The sequence below is a fragment of the Herpailurus yagouaroundi genome, unplaced genomic scaffold (genome assembly GCF_014898765.1).
Source record: "Herpailurus yagouaroundi ecotype Mexico unplaced genomic scaffold, PumYag 159, whole genome shotgun sequence".
NCBI lineage: Eukaryota > Metazoa > Chordata > Mammalia > Carnivora > Felidae > Herpailurus > Herpailurus yagouaroundi.
In genome coordinates, this window is record NW_024412400.1 from 13020463 (window position 1) to 13041384 (window position 20922).

Below are 20922 nucleotides of genomic sequence, written 5' to 3' on the forward strand. Positions count from 1 at the left end.
GCAACACAGGAATTTCAATTGTGCATTCATATAAGATTCCGATGTAACATGACGCTATGCAGAGTAGATATTTGGTGCAATCCATCATCTATTAAAATTCTGTCAGTGAGATGGGGAGTTTCAGAGTACAGTACAGAGCTCTGCACTGAGAAGCAGCAATGAATAAGTGATTGCACTGACAAAGTCAGCATTTTTCCTTCTTTATAGCAAAAAGTGAATTCCTAATCTCGTCTAACAGTGCTTTCTCCCGAGTCTGTTCCGGGGAACAATGACAAAGTGCGAACAGAAATGCTCTTGCTGTCCTAAGTGGGGTTTGACAACTTTCCAGGGGACCCGATAAGGTCCCAGCATCCACTGACAGAGAACTGTTTTCTTGCACAAACACCAGAAGGATGGTTATAACACAGTCAAGGAAACTTCTTTCCCCTTTTCCTTAAGAGGGAAAGTCCTCTCAGAATCTTTTTCCAAATCTACAAAGAAGTACAATACACACAACTTAGCAAATTAAATCTCTAAGGAAACAAACTAAAATGGCACACTTCAGTTTTATGCTTATGCTTTTTGTTCTTCTCTTGGCCCTTGCCTACTCCTTTTTCTCCTTTCCATCATTTTATTTCTCTCTTACTAACCATCACCTGTCTCCTCCCCCTTCTCCCATTTTAACCATTCATCCTGATAAAGACCAGAGGCACGGTGTTCTACTTTTAAGACTTTCCTGAAGTCTCTTTGGATACAAGCCTGGTTGAAATCTTTGGAGTCCTTTGAGTCAAGCCTGAAAGACAATTCAGGCTTTAGGCTCCATTTAGGAGTCCGTGTGCATTCACAGTGAGCAGGAGAAACGTGCTTACACTTTGAGCTTATACATGAGATTTTCTCAAAACGGCAGAAGAGAAAACATGAGTAAGGAGAAAAGTTGCAAGCAAATAATAATTATGGGCAACATATTTGAGACATGTAGATATTGACGCCTTGAATTTATTTGTAAAGTAGGTTCTAGTTACTGACATAAAGGGCGTACCTATCAGGCCTTTTTTTCTTAGTATTAAGTATTAAATGGTTTAGTAAGTAAATGAAATAAGTACCAATCCAAACAATTTATTTGTAGCCATAGAGGCTATCTCCAAAAATTCATTAGCAAAGTAAGTTAAATAAATAGTAAAAATGTAGTAGAAACAGGTGATTATTGCTTATTCTCAACTTTCTTCCTCTACCTTGCTTCTTCCTATAACTAAACAATAATAATAATAATAATAATAATAATAATAATAATTTGCTGAGTGTTTGCTATTTGCTAGACACAATTTAGGAGCTTTAATTCATTATTTCCTTTAATGAACACAATACATAATTATTTAGGCATCAGCATGTCTATGTTACAGATGAGGCAACTATGGCTAAGAAAGTTTTATTGACCAGAGTTCCATAACAGAGAAAGGTTTCCTATCTCAAAGACCCTAACCAAGAACTCATGCTGTTAATCATCAAGTCGTTCGTTCGTTCGTTCATTCATTCATTAATTCATACATTCATTCATTCAAGATCTAGGTATTTGGTTTATCTGCTTTAGATTGTTTCAGTATTTTTGTATTTAAGTATCATTCAGTGATTAATTTAGCCCCCATTTTGATGATGAGACTAAGACTAGTTGGGTACGGTTATTTATGCAATATAGACAACTGGTAAGACTGTTACTGGGAGAAGAATGCTGGCACAAACTCTGTTTCCATGACACTGCTTAGCCAATTTTTCCATGTTAAAGACAACAAAGTGGTGGGTGGCCCAGGCACTCCTTTTTCCAAGAATCTTCCCTGGTCACAAACATTGTATTTTAAACCAAGTGACCTAAACACAAACATGATGCACTGTCTAGTTATGGGAACTGATGAGACATCAGTGAGCAGTAGCCATAATGAGAAATATCTAAGGGGATAAATTCACACACACACACACACACACACACACACACACACACACACAGCTATTTCTGGAGGAAGATGTATGAGAAATAATACCTCCAAAAATAGGGCTGAAGCCATGTTGGGATGGAGGGCGAGGGGAAGAAAAATTTTGCTGAGGTCCTGAGTGACAGACAGTGGAAATAAAGCCACATACAAACACCTTCCCTTCTACTTATAGTTCTAGAAGTTCTGGTAGAACCTTAAATATTTTGACATCTGGAAAAATATTTAGATTTCTGCCAGATGTGCATTCCTTTTGGTCACGATGAGATGATCCTTCACCTCGGTGTGAGGACTAAGCTAGCATTAGCACCTTCTAGATGAACATATTACTTGTTAGAAGGTAGTTGTTTCCTTCTAGAAAGTCTCCACTTTAGAACTTGGCAGAACTTCTTCCCTTTTCCTGTATCGGCCCAATCTATGCTATACATTGGTTTGGCAGTGTATACTGAACTTTATCGCATGAATTGGATACGAAAGTGCAGCCTGGATCCATTGTACAGTATGATTTATAGAACATAGACCAGATGAACTCAGGAAGCCCCCAAGGTGTGTAGATAAGAGTAAATAGAGGGATTTGCAAAATACGGTCTAAAGTTCTGCTGTATTAAGCTATATAGATTTTATTCTTTAAATAAAACACAAACTATCAAAACATTAGGAGCAACATGGAATGTTTCTTATTTTTTAAAAATGGGCAAGGCTCAGATATGAAAACCAGGTGCTATGATCCTTTGGGTCCAAGAAATGGATGCCTGTGGATTTAGTTCCCTGATCTTTAATGTGTGCTACTTTGTTTACAGTTAGCTTTGAAATGGGTTAAAATGTAGCACTGCTTTGTCTCTGTACAAGAATACATTCTGTACTAGGAAGGATAACAGCAATAAGAATACATAGCATATTGTATTTTAAAAGCTATTTTCACATAAGCTCTCACTTGATCCTTCCAATAGCCCTGTGAATATAGTGACAGAAAAGGAAACAGAGGCACGGGTGTGAGCATGCCCCCAAAGGATATTCACCACAGACCTTGTCACACAACTTCCTGTCTCGTGCTCTATCCATTCTCATGAATATATTGCTACTGAAATTGCTCTATTATACTTTGACAGAGCTAGAAAACCTGGAAGACTGAGACAAAGATAAATGGAATCATTAGCCTTCGGTCTAGATTCGAATGAAATATGTAATATTTTCCCATGGGACTGATGTAATATTGTGCCACAAAATGGGAAATATAGCAAGTAGAAAATAGAGTTTGAATATTTTTAGAAGAGATTTTTCCACTAAAGAAGAAGAGAATGGCTCTAGTTAGTTAATATTAAAAATATATATCTAGCAGCCTTGCTTTCTATCTCTATATCTCCATCTATTAGTAGACAGCTTTCTTCATATTTCAGATATATTGCTTTGAGTGAACACTTGGCCATGATACCAAAAATTGCCCCCAAAGCATATCAAACAGCATCCAAACAGAACAAAGCATACCAAGAGAAGGAAAACAGAAAGGCTTTCCCCCAATAATGGATTTAATTGTCCAGAGTTCAGAATTCCTGTGTGAAGTAGAAATTCCCCATTCATGACAAATGGCAGACATCGGCTTAGGAGGTTGACTATTTCCTCTCATAAAGTTTGTTCTCTCTCTGTCTGTCTTTCTCTCTCTCTGTCTCTGTCATCTCTGTCTCTCTTTTTCTTTCTCTCATCTCTCTCTCTAACTCTACTATCTATCTATTGTACATGCTTTTGTAGAATTTCAGGAACAGCTTTTCATCTGGAAAATACGGCTGCCTGAAAGAGGTATGAAATCTAACAAAAGCTTTACCCCAAAGCTTGTACGCATTAAAAAAGCTTGCACTCGGATAATAGAAATATTTAGCCTCAGGTGACTGAGAACACTTACTGTTGGTTGCATAACGTATGGCGGATGAGGCATCCATGAAGTACTCTGGACCTATGCATCAAACAGCATTTATTAGCACAAAGCAATCACAGAGAGAACTTGGTTCTTGTGTTCAGTGGAGTCACACTAGGTCATAAGAAAGTGGAGTCCATCTGACTTTACAGCTAATTAGTGCTCAGAACTGAGGAGAGAAAGGAAATTCTTGGACCTGATTACCAAAACATAGTAAAATATAAAGCAAACTCCTACTTCATAGGAGCTGGCTGCGGTGCCCATGTGGACCAGGCTGGGCCTTGGAGCAGATTTTGAGGTTGGTGGTGGAGGCTAAAGTCTTAGGAAGCCTCAGAGACCTCCTACTCAGGGGTCAACCCCCCAGGGCTATGGAGCCAGTAACAAAGAGTTGACAGCTAAAACTTCCTCTTTTTCTTCATCCATTCTAATTTCAAATTCTCAAGTGATCCCATCTTGGAAATAAATCTAAGTGGTAAAAGTTGGGGTAAGAATTAGAAGAGATCAACCAGAAATTTGGGGGGAATGCTTTGGGTTAACCCCAAGTTAAGCAAGTTTGTGATTTTTTTTTCTTTCACGGTAATTGGTATGGCAAATAAAAATGAGAATCTGAGCCAACCAACTGTTCTGAAATGTGCCTTGTCAGCCAAATGAGAAAGTCAGCTTACACGGGCTGATGGTCACATGGAGAACCCTGTAGGACTTTGTTTTCAATACACTCATACTAACAAAAGCGCCAAGGCACTTCAGGTTTAAAAAAAAAAAGTGGTGAAAGGCGAGAATCAACAACATAGGAAATTGCTCTGATTCCTTTTTTTCAGAAAAAAGGAGCTAGAGTTAAATTCCACTTATGAGCCCTCCCAAGTGAAATCACTTTTCTGTGGATATTTTATTCATGTCACCAAAGTGCTCTACACTGGGGCTCAGTGGGTGGTCTTGGCTGAAACATCGGCCAGGATTAGAAAAAATGGGTTAAAAAAAAAAAAAAGAAAAAAACACACAAAAACACACATTACAACCAGGCGGGCCCTGCAGGAAGAACAAAAACCGAACAGCACCTGCACGTAGCCTCATGGGTCCCGAGGAAAAGCGATTAAGAAATCATCCATTCTGAGACCCTCTAGTGCAATTCACATGCACGTCTATTCCATTCACCCAGCGACATGGACCAGGATTCTAAGCGCAGGAAAAGAATCAAAATCATCTGCTTCAGGGGGAATCAGTTAAGGAAAAATGTATATAGTCTCAAGTCTGATGCTCTGAGAGCTGGGACTCCCTGAGATGAAGTATGTAATGGTTGAATAAGGTGAAACTTCACTGAGTTGGTAGCAGTCAGCAACATGACAGTTTTACCCTTTGTGAAACCTCCACCCCCGCCATCTGCAACATACAAACACACGCGTGCACGCACGTACACTCTCTCGCACTCTCTCTCTCCAAAGTTTGAGAAGGTGACACCAGATACCCCCCACAGGTGGCATCTATAGGCACTGTCTAATTAGAATTAGAAGAATTGTCTGAAGAACAATGTGAGGCAAAGAGAAGCTGGGAGTAATAGCACATTCGTGACTTAAGGGAATAAGACAAGGAGTTATTTATGGAGGGAGAAGTTTGACTCTTTTGATCCACCTGTGTACTTAGAATTAACTCGCTGTAACATCTGCTTTAGGACACACACTGAGTCTTGGATTTTTGTTTGTTTGTTTGTTCTTCAACCTGTGGAACCCGTGAGGTCTCTTTTGACCTGTTTGGGACTGAGGATGAAGTCAGAGCAGGAAGTAGGAATAACTTTTTACCACTTTGATGGTCCTCCCTCTTTCTCGGGGAAAACGATTTAACAGCTGTCCGTGTGGCTTTGCATGGACGCACAGGACAACTGTGACAAAATGAGATGACAACGGTAAAATATCCTGGAGTGAGGGAGGGGAATGCCAGACGTGTGCTTGTAGAAAAGACACAATAGGGAACAGACAACCCAAATAGCAGACAACCAACAAAGTAAGTTCTCAGTGGCAAGAAGGCTGCACTCGTGTTGGCTGGAAAGGAGCCTAATCATAAAAACTCAGCAGGAAGAATGAAGAGGACAGTGGACCTTATTCTTCAGTGAAATAGATGCAAACAAGCCCTTCAAAGTGTAGGCGACACCTTGAGGATTATTACTTTAAGGTCGGACTGAAATGTCTGAGGGCTATTAAAAGAAAAAGTTGCGCTGTGTCCCTTTTGCCTTTACACAGTCTACTGGCAAGAGAGACGCTCCCTCAGGTGCAGGTAAATCGGACATACCTGGTATGTGGAGACAGGGGAAGCAGCAATGAATGGCGTGAGAGATGTCTGTGGAATCATGCGGTTGGTTGCAATACTGTACGGTGAAGAATAAAATCTGCAAACAGAAAACAACAAAAAGAAGATTCATAAAGCTGCTGCAATGCCTGGGTGCTGGTCAAATGCTACCCAGCGCCTCTGGGAAACACAGAGTTCCACCCTCGTGTTTTTCCACCAGTTGCGAACAGGAGCATCCAGGAGATTTACAGTGTTTGATTCCACTAAGAGAAATAAATCATTCTGAACAAAATGACAGATTGGACTCATCTTCTAAAATGGGCTGCACAAGCCGCTCTGGAAAACAGTGTGGAGGTTCCTCCAAAAATTAAAAATAGATGTACCCTATGACCCAGCAATAGCACTGCTAGGAATTTACCCAAGGGATACAGGAGTGCTGATGCATAGGGGCACTTGTACCCCAATGTTTATAGCAGCACTTTCAACAATAGCCAAATGATGGAAAGAGCCTGAATGTCCACCAACTGATGAATGGATAAAGAAACTGTAGTTTATATACACAATGGAATACTACGTGGCAATGAGAAAGAATGAAATATGGCCTTTTGTAGCAACGTGGATGGAAATGGAGAGTGTTATGCTAAGTGAAACAAGTCATACAGAGAAAGACAGATACCATATGTTTTCACTCTTATGTGGATCCTGAGAAACTTGACGGAAGACCATGGGGGAGGGGAAGGGGGAATAAAAGTTAGAGAGGGGGGGAGGCAAACCACAAGAGACTCTTAAAGACTGAGAATAAACTGAGGGCTGATGGGGGCTGGGAGGGAGGGGAGGGTGGGTGATGGGTACTGAGGAGGGCACCTGTTGGGATGAGCACTGGGTGTTGTATGGAATCCAATTTGACAATAAATTTCATATTAAAAATAATAAAATTTAAAAAAATTAAAAAAATAAATAAAATAAAATAAAATAAAATAAAATAAAATAAAATAAAATAAAATAAGATGGGCTGCACAAAATCTCTTACGCCAGGTGAGGGTAATAGTATGTTTCACCAACAGGGGGAGAAAAGCCATGGGCCCCTTTTTAGTTTGTTTTTGTTTCCTTTTTTCTTCTTTTTACTTTTTTTTATTTTTAAGGAAATGCCATTGTAAAGCTCTTTGAGAGAAAAGCAAAATGATAGCACCAAGCTTTATAAAGATGGCCAATGTTATGTGTACACAAATTGCATCTATCTCTTCATTCAAGAAAGAGGGTCAGGTCCTAGAGAGTTCTACGTAATTTGTGCTAGGCAGAAGTCCATGCACTCATGCAGAAACAGAGCTAAATATTTTCTCCCTGAAAAGAGAAGAAGGTGAACGATGTGTGGGTTGTGTCTAGCTGGGGACAGGAATATTTTCTGGATTCAATCAAGGCATTGGTGGAGATTCTAGACCTCTGGGATATAACCCAGTCCTACAGTCCTGTAGACTGTAAAAAAGCACTGATTGTCGAGTCTTTCGGGGCCCTCTGTCAAACAATTATAAAATGGTGCTGGGAGAGATCAGGGCTTCACAAACCAGAGGAGGGATGATCCTTCTATAGATCTTTCAAAGAGAAGCTTCTAGGTACTTAAATCAGTGATACACCCATCTCTGCTCACTCTGTACCCTAGAGTTCACAAGTTACCTAATGCTCAAATTCGTCAGCAGATTTTTCAAATCATGTTCCTTCCTTCCTGTCTCACTGGTAAGTGAAAGGCCAGAGGGCCAGGCACAGAATGAAAAAGGCCAGGTTGCCTTTGATGGATTATTTCACTGATGTGAGGATAGATTGGGAAAATGGGTCTCAGGGGTAATAGAATCATTTTACTTTGCTGTACTCTTAGCAAAAATCAACTACTACTTTTGATTTTTTTTTTAAATAGCATAACTGAGGTTGGAGTTTTGGAATCAAAAGCTTCATCATCCCTCAGAGGTCACTGATATTTTGAATAGAGACTGTTACGGGTTACCATTCTAAAGAAGCATTCTATAAGCCCCCTATTGAAGGGCGAGCTGGATTTCAAGGCTCCCAGGACTCAAGGAGTACATTCTTTAATCTTAGATTCTATAAAAGTCTTCAAGCAAGGATTGGGGGACTAGAGTCTTAAATTTACTTTATCCAGCTCTCGACAGGGATTCTAAGGTCATGTTCTTTTGGTTAAAAAATTGCAGCCGAAAAAAATTACTGTGTTACATATTATATCCTTACTATCCATACCCACCAGACATCTAAGTTTAAGTTGTGCAATTAAAAAAAAAAATTATAGAGACTGCATATGTATGAGAATGGCAAAAAAAAAAAAAAGGCACAAAAAGAAAGAAAAAGAAAAAATCCTATGCTGACAAGGATTTAGAGAAAGTGGAATTTTCATTCGTTGCTGGTAGAAATGCAGAATGGTATGGTCATTTTGGAAACCAGGTTGTCAATTTCCTTATAAAGTTAAACATCCACATACCTTATAACAATAATCCCAGTGGTAGATATTAACTCAAGATAAATGAAAACTTACGTTTATACAAAAACCCTAACGCACATGTTTATGGCAGCTTTACTGACACTTGGCAAAAATAGGAAACAAGCCAAATATCTTTCAACCGAATTGATAAACAAATTCTAGTACATCTGTCCAGTGGACACTATTAACCAATAAGGGAAGAACTACCAATACATTTAACATGATGAATCTTAAGCCAATTATGCTAAATGAAAGAAGATTCAAAAGACTCTATATTTCATAATTTCATTTATACTACAACATGAAAAATGCAAAACTCTAAAAAAAGAAAATAGATCAATGGAGGCAGGTCAAAGGCTGAGCTTGGGGGATGGAACTAATGATAAAAATGCATGAGGGAATTTTGGGAAATGAAGTGACTGCTCTGTGTTAATTGTCTGGCGGTTCTACAACTTTATGCTTGTCAGAACTCATAGAACTAGGGATGCTGGGTGGCTCAGTTGGTTAAGCATCTGACTCCTGATTTCGGCTCACGTCATAATTTTATAGTTTGTGGGTTCGAGACCTGTGTCAGGCTCTGTGCTGACAGCATGCAGTCGGCTTGGGATTCTCTCTCCCTCTCCCTCTGCCTCTCCCCTGCTCTCCCCTTCTCAAAATAAATAAACAAATAAACATTTGAGAGAAAAGAACTCACCGAACTGTACACTATAGTGACTATATACTCTATGTAGATTATACTACTAAACCTGACTTCTAAACAAAGTCAATGAATGTGTACGTAAACAACCATCCTTTCACTTCAAAAAAAAAAAAAAATCAGCGAGCATTTACAACGTGTACCAAAGATCGGTAAGATTCTAAAACATTCCTTAGAGTTTCTCCATTTAGCCACTTAAATTGTACCTTATCTGTACATTAATCAGCCTAAAATCTTCCAATGGCTTTTCATTGTAATGAAAACAAAATCTGAATTCCTAGTATGGGCTAGTACAAACAGGCAAACACCTATCTCTCTAGTAATTTTCTCCTACCCTCTAAACCAGCCAGCTGGCCTTCTGTCACATGATTCTGTTATTCACACCTCCATCTTGGGCCATTAAACTTATAATTCCCTCTGCCTGCAATGTTCATTTCCAGAAGTTTCCCTAAGGCTACCTCTTTCTCAGTATCGGTCTCACTCAACTTTCCCATCTTCAGAGAGGCCTGTAGTAGCTAAAGTAGCAACCACCATCTCCAACCTAATTACTCTCTATTCGTGGCCTGTAATTTACTTTTTTTCTCCATCACGCTTATCGCCATCCAAAGTAGTGATTGCTAAAAATTTATTTAGGTATGTTAGAGACTGAATGTCTGCGTCCCTCCAAAATGCATATGTTGAAGTTCTAAATTTCAGTGTGTCTATATTTGGAGATGGAACCACTTTGGAAGAAAGTAAGGTTAAATGGGGTCAACAGCGTGGGGCCCTGATCCAATAGGATTAGTGTCCTTATATGAAGAGACACCAAAGAACTTGCTCTCTCTCTCTCTCTTCACAAGCGTGCATGGAGGAAAGGCCAGGTGAGGACACAGTGAGAAGGCAGCCATCTACAAGCCAGGAAGAAAGTCTTCACCAGAAATCTAATCAGCCAGACCTTGATCTTAGACTTCTAGCCTCCAGAACCGTAAGAAACTTATTTTTTGTGGTTTAATGCCACCTAAACGATGGTATTTTGTGATGGTAGTGGAGCTAACACAAGGTACTTATTGACTCTTTGTCCCTCTAGGATGTCAGCTTCGACAAAGTTGAGGACATACTGGCTTTGTTGCCTAGAAGAGAGCCTGGGGCATAAGAGATACTTAAGAACCATAGGTTAGGGTGCCTGGGTGGCTCAGGCGGTTAAACCTCCGACTTCAGCTCAGGTCATGATCTCATGGTTTGTGAGTTCGAGCCCTGTGTCAGGCTCTGTGCTGACAGCTTCGAATTCTGTGTCTCCTTCTCTCTCTGCCCCTCCCCTGCTCAGGTGCTGTTTGTCTCTCAAAAAAATAAATAAATAAACATTGAAAAAAAATTTAAAAAAAGAACCATAGCTGGAATGAATGAATGAATACAGAGAAGCTTAGGGAAGTAAGTAGTGATTACAGTACCGGCCAATACCAATACTTGGCCAATACCAAGATGGCAGGAGCATAGAAGATAGGTCCCTGAGACCATAGGAAGCTGAGGGGTGAGAGCCCAAAGAGCAGCCAACATCACATATTATTAAATGCTCAGTGGAGGCTTAGTCAATACTTGCTTTCTAAGCATGGATAGTATTAGTAACTAGGAAAAACAAGTCCTTTTTCACAAAAATCATGAATTGATTTAAAAATCCCCTTTAGGTCTTATCCTTGACACATTTGATTTATGAGGAAGTGAACCAAAGGACCTATTCTTTATTCGGGGCTCATGATGACCTTACTCCACCCATGACTACTCCATGATCGCTCTACAAACATTTGTTTCTCATTCACCATGCAGTGGTTTAATTTCTGTCCGAAACCCAGTGTCAGCCTCTTCCACCAATGGAGTGAGTCGTGCATCGCATTTGAGCGTGGCTGGCTTATTTTATAAAATGTACCAACTGAAGTATTAAATATGACGGCAACGAGAAGTGGATTGGCAGGTAGAGGTTATGGGGGATTTTATGGGGAGAACAGAGAGCAAAAACCTAAAGAAAACATTCAAGTAAACTGATACTTACAAAGGGAACCCTTGGGGGAAAATTTAATGCATTTTGTTCTATCTGCTCTAATCCTATCCATCAAACAAGAATTATAGTTCATGCTTCCCAGCAAGTTCCAAATCCTGCCACTCAAGTCGGAGAGTCACTTAGAATGGAAAATGTACTGGGCAGAAGAGACTCAACACACCGTGTTGATCCCCTAATTCTGATATTCTGCAATGAGCTCTTCCCAAGACCAAACATAAACCGGACGAATTGACAGGAAACCCTAAGAGAGTCTGCTATCACACTGGCGGCTTAGAGGTGCCATATCTAAAGACAATGCACAGAGCCAAGCTCTGTGGGAGAAGTGCAGGATGAGTTCCCAGTCTCTTCACCTCTTCGTAGTCCCTGCCATGTATCTATTAGGGTTTAAAAACACTTCCCTGTGACATTAAAAAAGAAAGAAAGAAAAACATGAAAGAAAACAACAACAACAACAACAACAACAACAACATCCAAATAGATGCTCCAGGAATAGGTGTTATCTTATTGGGGAGCATGAAAGAGATGACTGACAGAATATTTTAGCCATAATAACAAAGCGAAGTTAAGTCTAAATATGTAACTTCATGTTTTTATATCTCATAATATACGCCTTGAAAATGTTATTATAGAAAATGGGAATTAATTCTTAAATGGTTTTCCTGGGAAAAGTTTACTCATTTAAGATATATATCTATATCTATATCTTATATCTATATATATAGAGAGATATAGATATATAGATATATAGATATATCTCTTTCCCCCAAATTCACGTGGCATTATGTGTATGACAAGTGTTCCTTTCACACTTTGTCCAGTGGTTCTAAACTAGAAATAATTTTGCTCCTCCGGGAACATTTGGTGGCAGGATCTAGAGATAGGTCTGGTTGTCACAAGCGTGTGGGTCGGCTGCTACTGGCCTCTAGTAGATAAAGGTCTGGGATGTTGCTAAGTATCTTACAATGCACAGGGCACCTCCCACACTAAAAATTATCTGGTCCAAAATGTCACAGTGTTGAGGATGAGAAACCTAGCCTTAGGAATAACCAGTCACTTCTGGAGAGATGTCATATGAACAAAATACCAAATGCCACAGTGGCTAAGAGAGTTAACTAAGTATGATCTATCTATAGAATGCTAAGCTGGCCTTTGCAAAACTTTATATTTTTAAGGAACGCGAAGAGTTACTTGGTTCTCTGGCATTTAAAGCAAGTGGGCTCCAGAATTTCAGAACATGCAAGTCTAGGTCACTAATAGGACATTATCTTGCCTGCAGGAAAGTCATCTTCAGGGATTTGGCCGTCAGTAGTAATATGGTGAAATCTTATTTCACTGACAATAAAAATAACATGAATATATCAATAACCCCAGGGTAGAGTGTTTTTTTACCGTAGAAACCCACACAAAATCCTATTTGCACACTGAAATAAACAGCACCGGCTCGTCTTTCATGTCCGCAGGCAATATTGTTAGAGTTAGAACCACGAACACTATCCTCAGGGTAACACTATCGCGCAAGATTAATACGTTATTGGCCATTTTTATTGTAATACCACCATATCCTTCACATTAGATTCCTTTCCTAGTGTAATAAGGTAAGGTTTCGGTATCACTTAATATCAAATGCCCATATACAACAGCTGGCAAACCAATGCTATAGAAAACATTTTTTTCCCCCAAGTCTCTCCCAAAAATACATTTTATTCAAATAAAACAATCCGAGAGGTCTTCTACACGGCGGCTCTTACTGAAAAGGGCACTGGAAAGATGGGATTTTGAATATGGGGAGTGATTATTTCCCACCTCCCCCACTCCTATTTGAAAGTGATGGAATTTCAGATTGGACTGCTAAAAAAGCAATAGGGCAGTAGTAATAACAAACTGTAGAGTTATGCCAGACGGCTCTGAAAGAAGAATAGGTAATTTTATTCTTGTAAGTTAGCCTGGAGTAAAAAGTACTCAGATTTCATTTTTCCATTGTGATCCAGACATGTCTTCCCTATAAACTTCAAAGCCTTTGACAGATGAGACATGGAACTAATTTTTTTTTAAGTGATAATTTGGATAGATTCAAGCAGATGACAGAACTGACATTTTCTACCTTCTAAATTCAAGCAGGGTAGATCCACCATGGTTGCTATTTACACGTTTGTTCTTCATTAGCTAAACTTGAGCTCAACGTGGAGCATTTAGTTCAATGTCATCTGCTGTATTAGTGCAGAGGTTATGGAATTCAGAACATATTTGACTCTCAACACAATAAGCTACTGCCTGCAACCCAGCCACATACTCAGAAAACTCTAAGGCTTAGTACAGTGAGTACAATTTCCCTTTGTATGGAAAAACACAGGATCATAAAATATGTTCCTTAGCTATGACATGGGACATCTCGAAGAGGAAACACTCATGTCAATGTTCCATCAATAAGCCTTCCTATTACTTCATTAGAACACAAATGCCTCTTCCTTGTGGTTCTATGACATTAATTTTATTTTTCTTTTTGAAAAGAATATAAAAATATAAACAGTGAAAAATAAGTATCTCTCTCTCTCCTATGTTGTAGTACCTCAGTGCCCCCCCCCAGAGAATTACTGCCACTATTTCTTATTCTTTCAGAAAGATTTTATAGAAATAAAAGTTTATACATAAATCTCATAGTACCTTGGGCTTCTATCACAGTATCATTTGTATTGTATCTTGTCTCTGCTATAATGTAAGATTTTTCCTTTTCAAATTTGCATCACTAACATGATTTTAAACAGTGTGATAGAAAGACATTCAAAAGAAAAAAATGTTGAATTAAACTGAGTAAGCATTAAGCAAGTTTAAGGATGTTAACTGGATTAGAGTAAGTTACAACTGTATCTCTAGATACTGATTGTCTTACGTAAAATGAGACCAGTTTCCTTCCTACAGCAGGAGACATTTCTCTATCTGTAAAGTGATGCCTCTCTGAGTTAGGCTGCCAGCATGATCGGATACAGAAATGTGAATAGAGAGTGGCCTACTCTATCCTGGACATTCATGTTGGATCCCTTAATGCGCTAAGTTTTCTAAATCAACTTCCACACCTCCAAGATGCACATGTTAATGCTAACTCAAAGGATGGTAGGCTGGGGACACACTTGTGGTTATCTTGACATCTTACATGCTTAGAAATTATTGTTCTAGTATTCCCTATTATTAAAATGTCATCCTATAAGGCAATAAAACCAAAGATGAACAAAACACTTTAAAAGTCCTCTATATGAAGAAGTATCAAATGAGTAAGGTTAATTTACTACAATTCTCCTATTCTTCCCATTTCATCATATAAAATTTCTGTCTTCTCGTTACCAACAACACAATGGACAGTCTAAGCCTTCTAAAACTCCATTCTTAACTCAACATGTGATAAATTCATGGGCGGTTTGCAAACTTTGGGTGAAACGAGAGGCTGATACTTAAAGAGAATCAGCTTAAAGTGTTACATGGGGACAGAGTAAGTTGGTGCTGAAAAGGGGAATGGCTTCTCTAATACCGATTTGCTGGGGCCAAGCAGATGTCATTGGTTACATTTCCTATTTCTGATTTAGCACAATACTGGTTTTAAACAGTCTATAAAGATGAACAAAGCATGCAACTCGCCTTCACTGAGTTAACAGTCCAGCAGGGAAATACATACTGTGTCAATGGCTACACGGTAAAAAAAAGACTGCAAACATACCATGGTAATATGAAATATAGTGCAACAATAACATCAATATTTACACTGATGATTACAGTGTACCACACAGAGTTCCTTTAATCCTTACAAAGCCTTACTGTCTTCTCCATTTCACAGAGGAGCAAACTAAAGCACAAACAACTTGCCCATGTCTGGTGAATGACAGAGGTTGGATGTGCATATCAACAGCCTGATTCTGGAGTGTGCTCTCTTAACCACTGCTTATACGGTTTCTCTTATGACTAATCGTGTAAGTAGTTCTACCTGGAATCATTTGACTGTGCCTTTTAAGGGAAAGTAGTATTGAAAAAAAAAGACAGACGGATAGAAAGAGAGGAAGGAAGGAAGGAAGGAAGGAAGGAAGGAAGGAAGGAAGGAAGGAAGAAAGGAAATCACTATTCTCTTGGGGGCAGATGTAATTCTATGAGTAACAAGACACAAAAGTGTAAAGTAGCATGGAATGTCCTGGAAGGTTCACAGAAGGTTCACATGATTTTCAGGAACCAAATCACGGATTTGTTTTTGTTTTTGTTTTGTGGATTTTTCGGTGCCATTCTTGGAAGTCTGAGTTTTGTTCTACAGTTTAAACTCTGCCTAATGCTTTAAACCAGGCAGGGAGGTGATTGCTGTGATTACATTTTTATTGTTTGTTTTTATTTACTTATTTGTTAAAATTTTTTTATTTATGGAGCACTCACTTTGGAATGTCCCCTCTCTGTAAAGAGAGCTTTCCTACTATTCTTCCTTTCTAATCTTAGATTCTAATAAATTTTGCCTGTTGCTTAAAAATAAATAAATAAATAAATAAATAAATAAATAAATAAATAAACAAACAAATAAAGTTTATTTATTTTGAGAAAGAGAGAGAGAGAGAGAGAGAGGGAGGGAGAGACTGACCAAGCAGGGTAGGACAGAGAGAGAGGGAGAGAGAGAATCTCAAGTGGGCTCCACACTGTCAGTGCAGAGCCCAATGCGGGGCTCAAATTCACAAAATTGTGAGATCATGACCTGAGTCAAAACCAAGACTCGGAAGCTTAACCAACTAAGTGACTCAGCTGCCCCTACATTTTGATTTGTTTTTAAATATTCAAAAAACAATATGAAACTGTTTTATAGGAGAGCTATATTAGAGACAGGTAACAGGTTAGTACAGGTAGGGAAGATGATCGAATAAACTCAACCAGTGGCAAGGAGCAAGTGCTGGGGTAAAGATATAGTTCAAAGGTAAATTGAATTAAGTCTTAGTGACCAATTTTATCATTAAGAATATTATAAAAGAGAGAACCCAGAAACTGGAGTTGATGGCCTAAATGGCTTTAAAGTGAATTACGAATGGGGTGCCTGAGTGGTTCAGCCGGTTAAGCTGTGGACCCTTGATTTCAGCTCAGGTCATGAACTTACGGTTCATGAGATAGAGCCCCATGTCGGGCTCCACACTGACAGTGTGCAAAGCCTACTTTTGATGCTGTCTCTCCCTCTCTCTCTCTCTGCCTCTCCCCACTCACACTTACTCTCTCTCAAAATAAATAAATACACTTAAGAAATTCTTAAAGTGAATTATTAAAAAAAAGAACAAGTAAATTTCATATTTGGTTGTCATTTGAACTTGTTTGGCTTCTATTAGGAAGCACTGATAAAGTTAATGATCTCAGTTTGGGATAGACAAAGATATCCAAGAGTAATATTACCTAATAAGCAGTTAGAAACACAGGTGATAGTGCCCTGCATCTCCTTACGAACTTTAAGTGTCAGCTTGCGTGTTTTAAGGTCCCCAAAGCAAGAGGAATGGATGAGATCAAACAGGAAAAAGACAACATCCTGAGAAAGATTAGTAAAAGTGGGCAGAAGAGGAAGAATCAGAAGAGGCCAAGGGAGTAGAAAGGAGTACAGAGCAAACAGGACCAGCAGGGAATGGAGCTGTGGGGCCCATGAGATAAGAAATTGCCAAAAAAGTATAAATGGTGCCAACAATGAGTTGAGTGGAGTGAGATTTCAAATGATAGAAGAACTAAAAGGGTGTCAGTCACAACAGGCACATTTGGACATCACTGGGAGCATTAGCAAGGGAAATCCCAGTCAAGTTTGAAACGAGACTTCATAATTTAATAGGCATTTGAAAAAATACGGGAAGGGGGCGGCTGGGTGGCTCATTTGGTTAAGCCTCCAACTTCAGCTCAGGTCATGATCTCATGGTTCGTGAGTTCGAGTCTGGAAGCCCGCTTCAGTCTCTCTCTTTCTGCTCCTCCCCTGCCCCCTCAAAAAGAAATAAACATAAAAAAAAGAAAAGAATATGGGAAGACCCTGCATACAGACAACTGAAGTTATTTAGCAGTGAAGAGAAGGCTAAATTAGCGAGGTCACTAGAAGTGATGTCATTGGTATGAAAGAATGGTTTTGCTTCTACTCCCTCTACAGGTGGAAAAGACTTGAGCATTTCTTTAAAAAAAATTTTTTTTTGGATGTTTATTTATTTTTGAGAGAGACAGAGACAGAATGTGAGTGGGTTGGGGCAGAGAGAGAGGGAGACACAGAATCTGAAGCAGGCTGCAGGCTCCGAGCTGTCAGCCCAGAGCCTGACATGGGGCTCAAACTCACAAGCCGTGAGATCATGACCTGAGCTGAAGTCGGACGCTCAACCGACTGAGCCACTCAGGCGCCCCAAGACTCAAGCATTTCTATAGGCTGAAAGGAATATTCAGTGGACATGAAGGGATTGAAGAAAAAGACTAATTGATGGCATATGGTTCTTTATCAATGAGAGTAGATCAGACGATAAAATCGGGACGATGGGTATCCTCAGCATCTTAACTAAAATGTGTTTCATGAGGGAAATATTCACTGTTGGAAACGCTTAAGTGGGCAGCAAAAAAGGGTGAGCCATTTTTGCAACTCTTCCAATCATGCAAAGGATATCGTGTTGCAGTTAATATAAGGTACAGATAAAGATATGTCATAGAGAGGGTGATTAAGGTGGACAGATGTACCTGCAATCATTATGGCACATGGGCAGTGGCTTGAAATGTGAGGTAGAAGTCCTGCAGGAGGGACAGATGTTCACTATGTACTACTGTGTCCTCACAGCCTCTAACATGGCACTCCCCAAAGCTCCCCTTTGGCTGCTCAGATTAGGAACTGAAATACCTTTAGTTTTCTCTTTAGGTTTCTGATAAATCAGCAAGAATACTTGGAAAATTATGTCTTTAGAGAAGACAGTCAGATTTTAAATTATGCACCGGAAAGACCATTGATTGAAGTGATGCAGAGGGAGTGTCATCCTCCACTCCGGTCCAGGCCTAAGTCACTGCTGTATATCTAATCCTTCACAAAGAGCTTTGAGTAAGAAGGACTTTATAATAGATGTATGGCTAAATGTTACAGATGGGAACATACAGTATGCAAAATATTAGCACCTGTTGAATCTGGTTAGTGAACATATTCAATTATTATTATATAATAATATTATTCATTATGCATATAATTATTATTCATATATTCATATTATTCATTGTTTATATTATTCAATTATTCATATAATAGATATATGGCTAAATATTACAGATGGAAACATATGTACATATACAGTATGCAAAATATTAGCACTTGTTGAATCTGGTTAGTGAACATATTCATTCAATTATTATTTCTATTTTCCATTTATGTATATACATTTCTACTGTAACTCCACATATTTTTACATGCATTTGACTCTGAAACAATGCATGTTAAGTTACAAATATAAACTACTTGGTGCATGGTATGTGTTTAATACGTGTTATTTCCTTCCATTAGAACACCTGTTTTCTGTCACCGTCACTTAGCATATAAGGCCTTGTTCTGTACCTTTTGAGTTAACTATTTTATTTTTGCAAATATACAATATGATTCTTGAGGACGTTCTTCTCTATTTCTTCTTTCTACTCACCAAGTTTATGGTGCCTTATTGGAAATAAGAAAATGCTTATTGGATAAACCCTTAAATTTCACTCCTAGAGAGGAGTTTTAATCAACAAGAGAGACAGGACTAGACTCCTCCCTTAGCCTACCATCCATGTTTACTCTTTTATGGGAGGGTAGACTATGAGTTCCTTGAGGCAAAGGCCCTGTCTCAGATACTGTCTTTTAAGTCTGGAGAGCAGAGCACTCTGCTTGGCATACCCACTGGATGTTTATTGAATGAATGAATAAATGATTGCCTAAATGAATAACTATCAGAACAGAAGATATTTAAATCCTTTCAACATCCCACAGATTTCATTCGAGGCAGCTGACCAAATAGAAAACAGTTTGCATTCTTTTATCCTCTACACTGATCTTAAATGAGGTCTTCATTCTGATTATTTAATGAGACTGTAAGACAGAAAACTGAAAGCCGTGGAGAAATCCAAGATAGAAGGCTGTGAAAATAAAAATAACCAACCAACCAAAGAATAATTATTGTCAATTGCAGGACAGCCAACGCAAAGAGAAGATATTGGAAAGTGAGTTCAACCAAAGATACTCAGAATTACAGAATTTTTGAGAGGTCAGATCATGTAGTTTAAGTTTTATTTTTCAAAGGAGGAATCCCAGACTCTGTGACTTATTCTAAGTAAGAGGCTACAAAATTTCTAGATGCTTATTCAAATGAAGAGCAAAGACACAATCACCAGGTCACTAACTTGACTCTGTCCGTTACAGTGGTGAGACACGTTTGGTTTACACTTTCTCCTTAAAGATTTAAAACAAAAGAAAGACAGTTTTGAACATTTTTCTTCAGTACTGATTTCAGAGATCAAAGATACCTTAGCAATTAAAATAGAGAAAATGTGGTCTACTTACCCATTCTGTATGGCAGCTGTGGGGTCATAGGTCAGAGCCATGCCAGCCTGTATACAGGGAGGAAAGGGGAGAAATCAAATCTTAACACTTTATCTCGGTGCCCAAAACATTCAGTCCACACAAATACTTTTATCTTTACTTTCCGCGATTTAAGTTTATTTTATCCTATACATTTTTCCATTCTTACTGCCAAGACTAGCATTTTTACTACCCACACATCAGAATCCACCAGCGAGTTAGGAGTTTATATTATATATCCAGACAAACCAAGGAACAATGCAGTTTGGATGATTTCCATATCTACTTCATAAACCATCCTCTGTCTAATCTGGTATCCTTATGATTTCTCACTTTTGTCAAGAGCACCTATTGTGCATCTCGTGGATGAAAAAAAAAAGGAAGAATAAATCTTGTGGTCAGGATAAAAATAATAGCTATTTAAAATGCATTCGCCCTTTTAGAAGGAAATGTTAAGAAACATTTATTTTAAAATAGGTGGTATGCCTCAGGGGTGTGTAGGTAAAAAGGGGCAGTGTGCTTGTCCGATGTACCGCTAGTGCCTGTCCTACTAAGAATGGTAGAAAGGCAAGGTCATTTACACATGAGGGAAATTTTAGGCCTTGTAGTTAATCAGGAGCTGCTTTCGTCCTAAGTGTACTTCTAAGAATACACTCACCTTTGAAAAACTAAACTTCTGTAACTGGCAGTAGTTTCAGAAAAGAATAATAAACTTCATGATGGCTAATTCACAGCCTACCTCCTTTCTTTCTTTTTTTTTTTCTACCTCCTTTCTTCATACACATATCACATCTGATTCTCACAAAAGCCCTACCGAGTAGGCGGGAGAAATAGCTTCTCCATTTTATCGATGGAGACCCTGAAGCTTGGAGAGGTCAAGTGATTTGCTAAAAGGTCACATATTTAGAGGCAGAATTAGATTGTAGCCCATGTCTTCTGATGCAGGCTGCCTTCCACTACCTATGACACTGACTGAGGGTCTGCATGAGACCTGATGATCATCTCTAGCAATGTGGGAGAAC

General features: G+C 38.9%; 1 protein-coding gene across 11 annotated transcripts in view; it reads right to left on the reverse strand.

The window, feature by feature from the left end:
* RBMS3 (RNA binding motif single stranded interacting protein 3) overlaps nucleotides 1–20922 on the reverse strand; it is a 1359438-nt gene that overhangs the window by 113905 nt on the left and 1224611 nt on the right. For 8 of the 11 annotated variants that reach the window (XM_040481151.1, XM_040481142.1, XM_040481144.1 and 5 more), the window contains 3 exons: nucleotides 19883–19929; nucleotides 6151–6247; nucleotides 3859–3909 (listed from right to left, as the gene is read on the reverse strand). In XM_040481151.1, coding sequence (XP_040337085.1) covers nucleotides 3859–3909; nucleotides 6151–6247; nucleotides 19883–19929 — 195 coding nt within the window. The remainder of the gene's footprint in view (nucleotides 1–3858; nucleotides 3910–6150; nucleotides 6248–19882; nucleotides 19930–20922) is intronic. The other 3 variants (XM_040481146.1, XM_040481148.1, XM_040481147.1) reach the window with 1 other exon arrangement.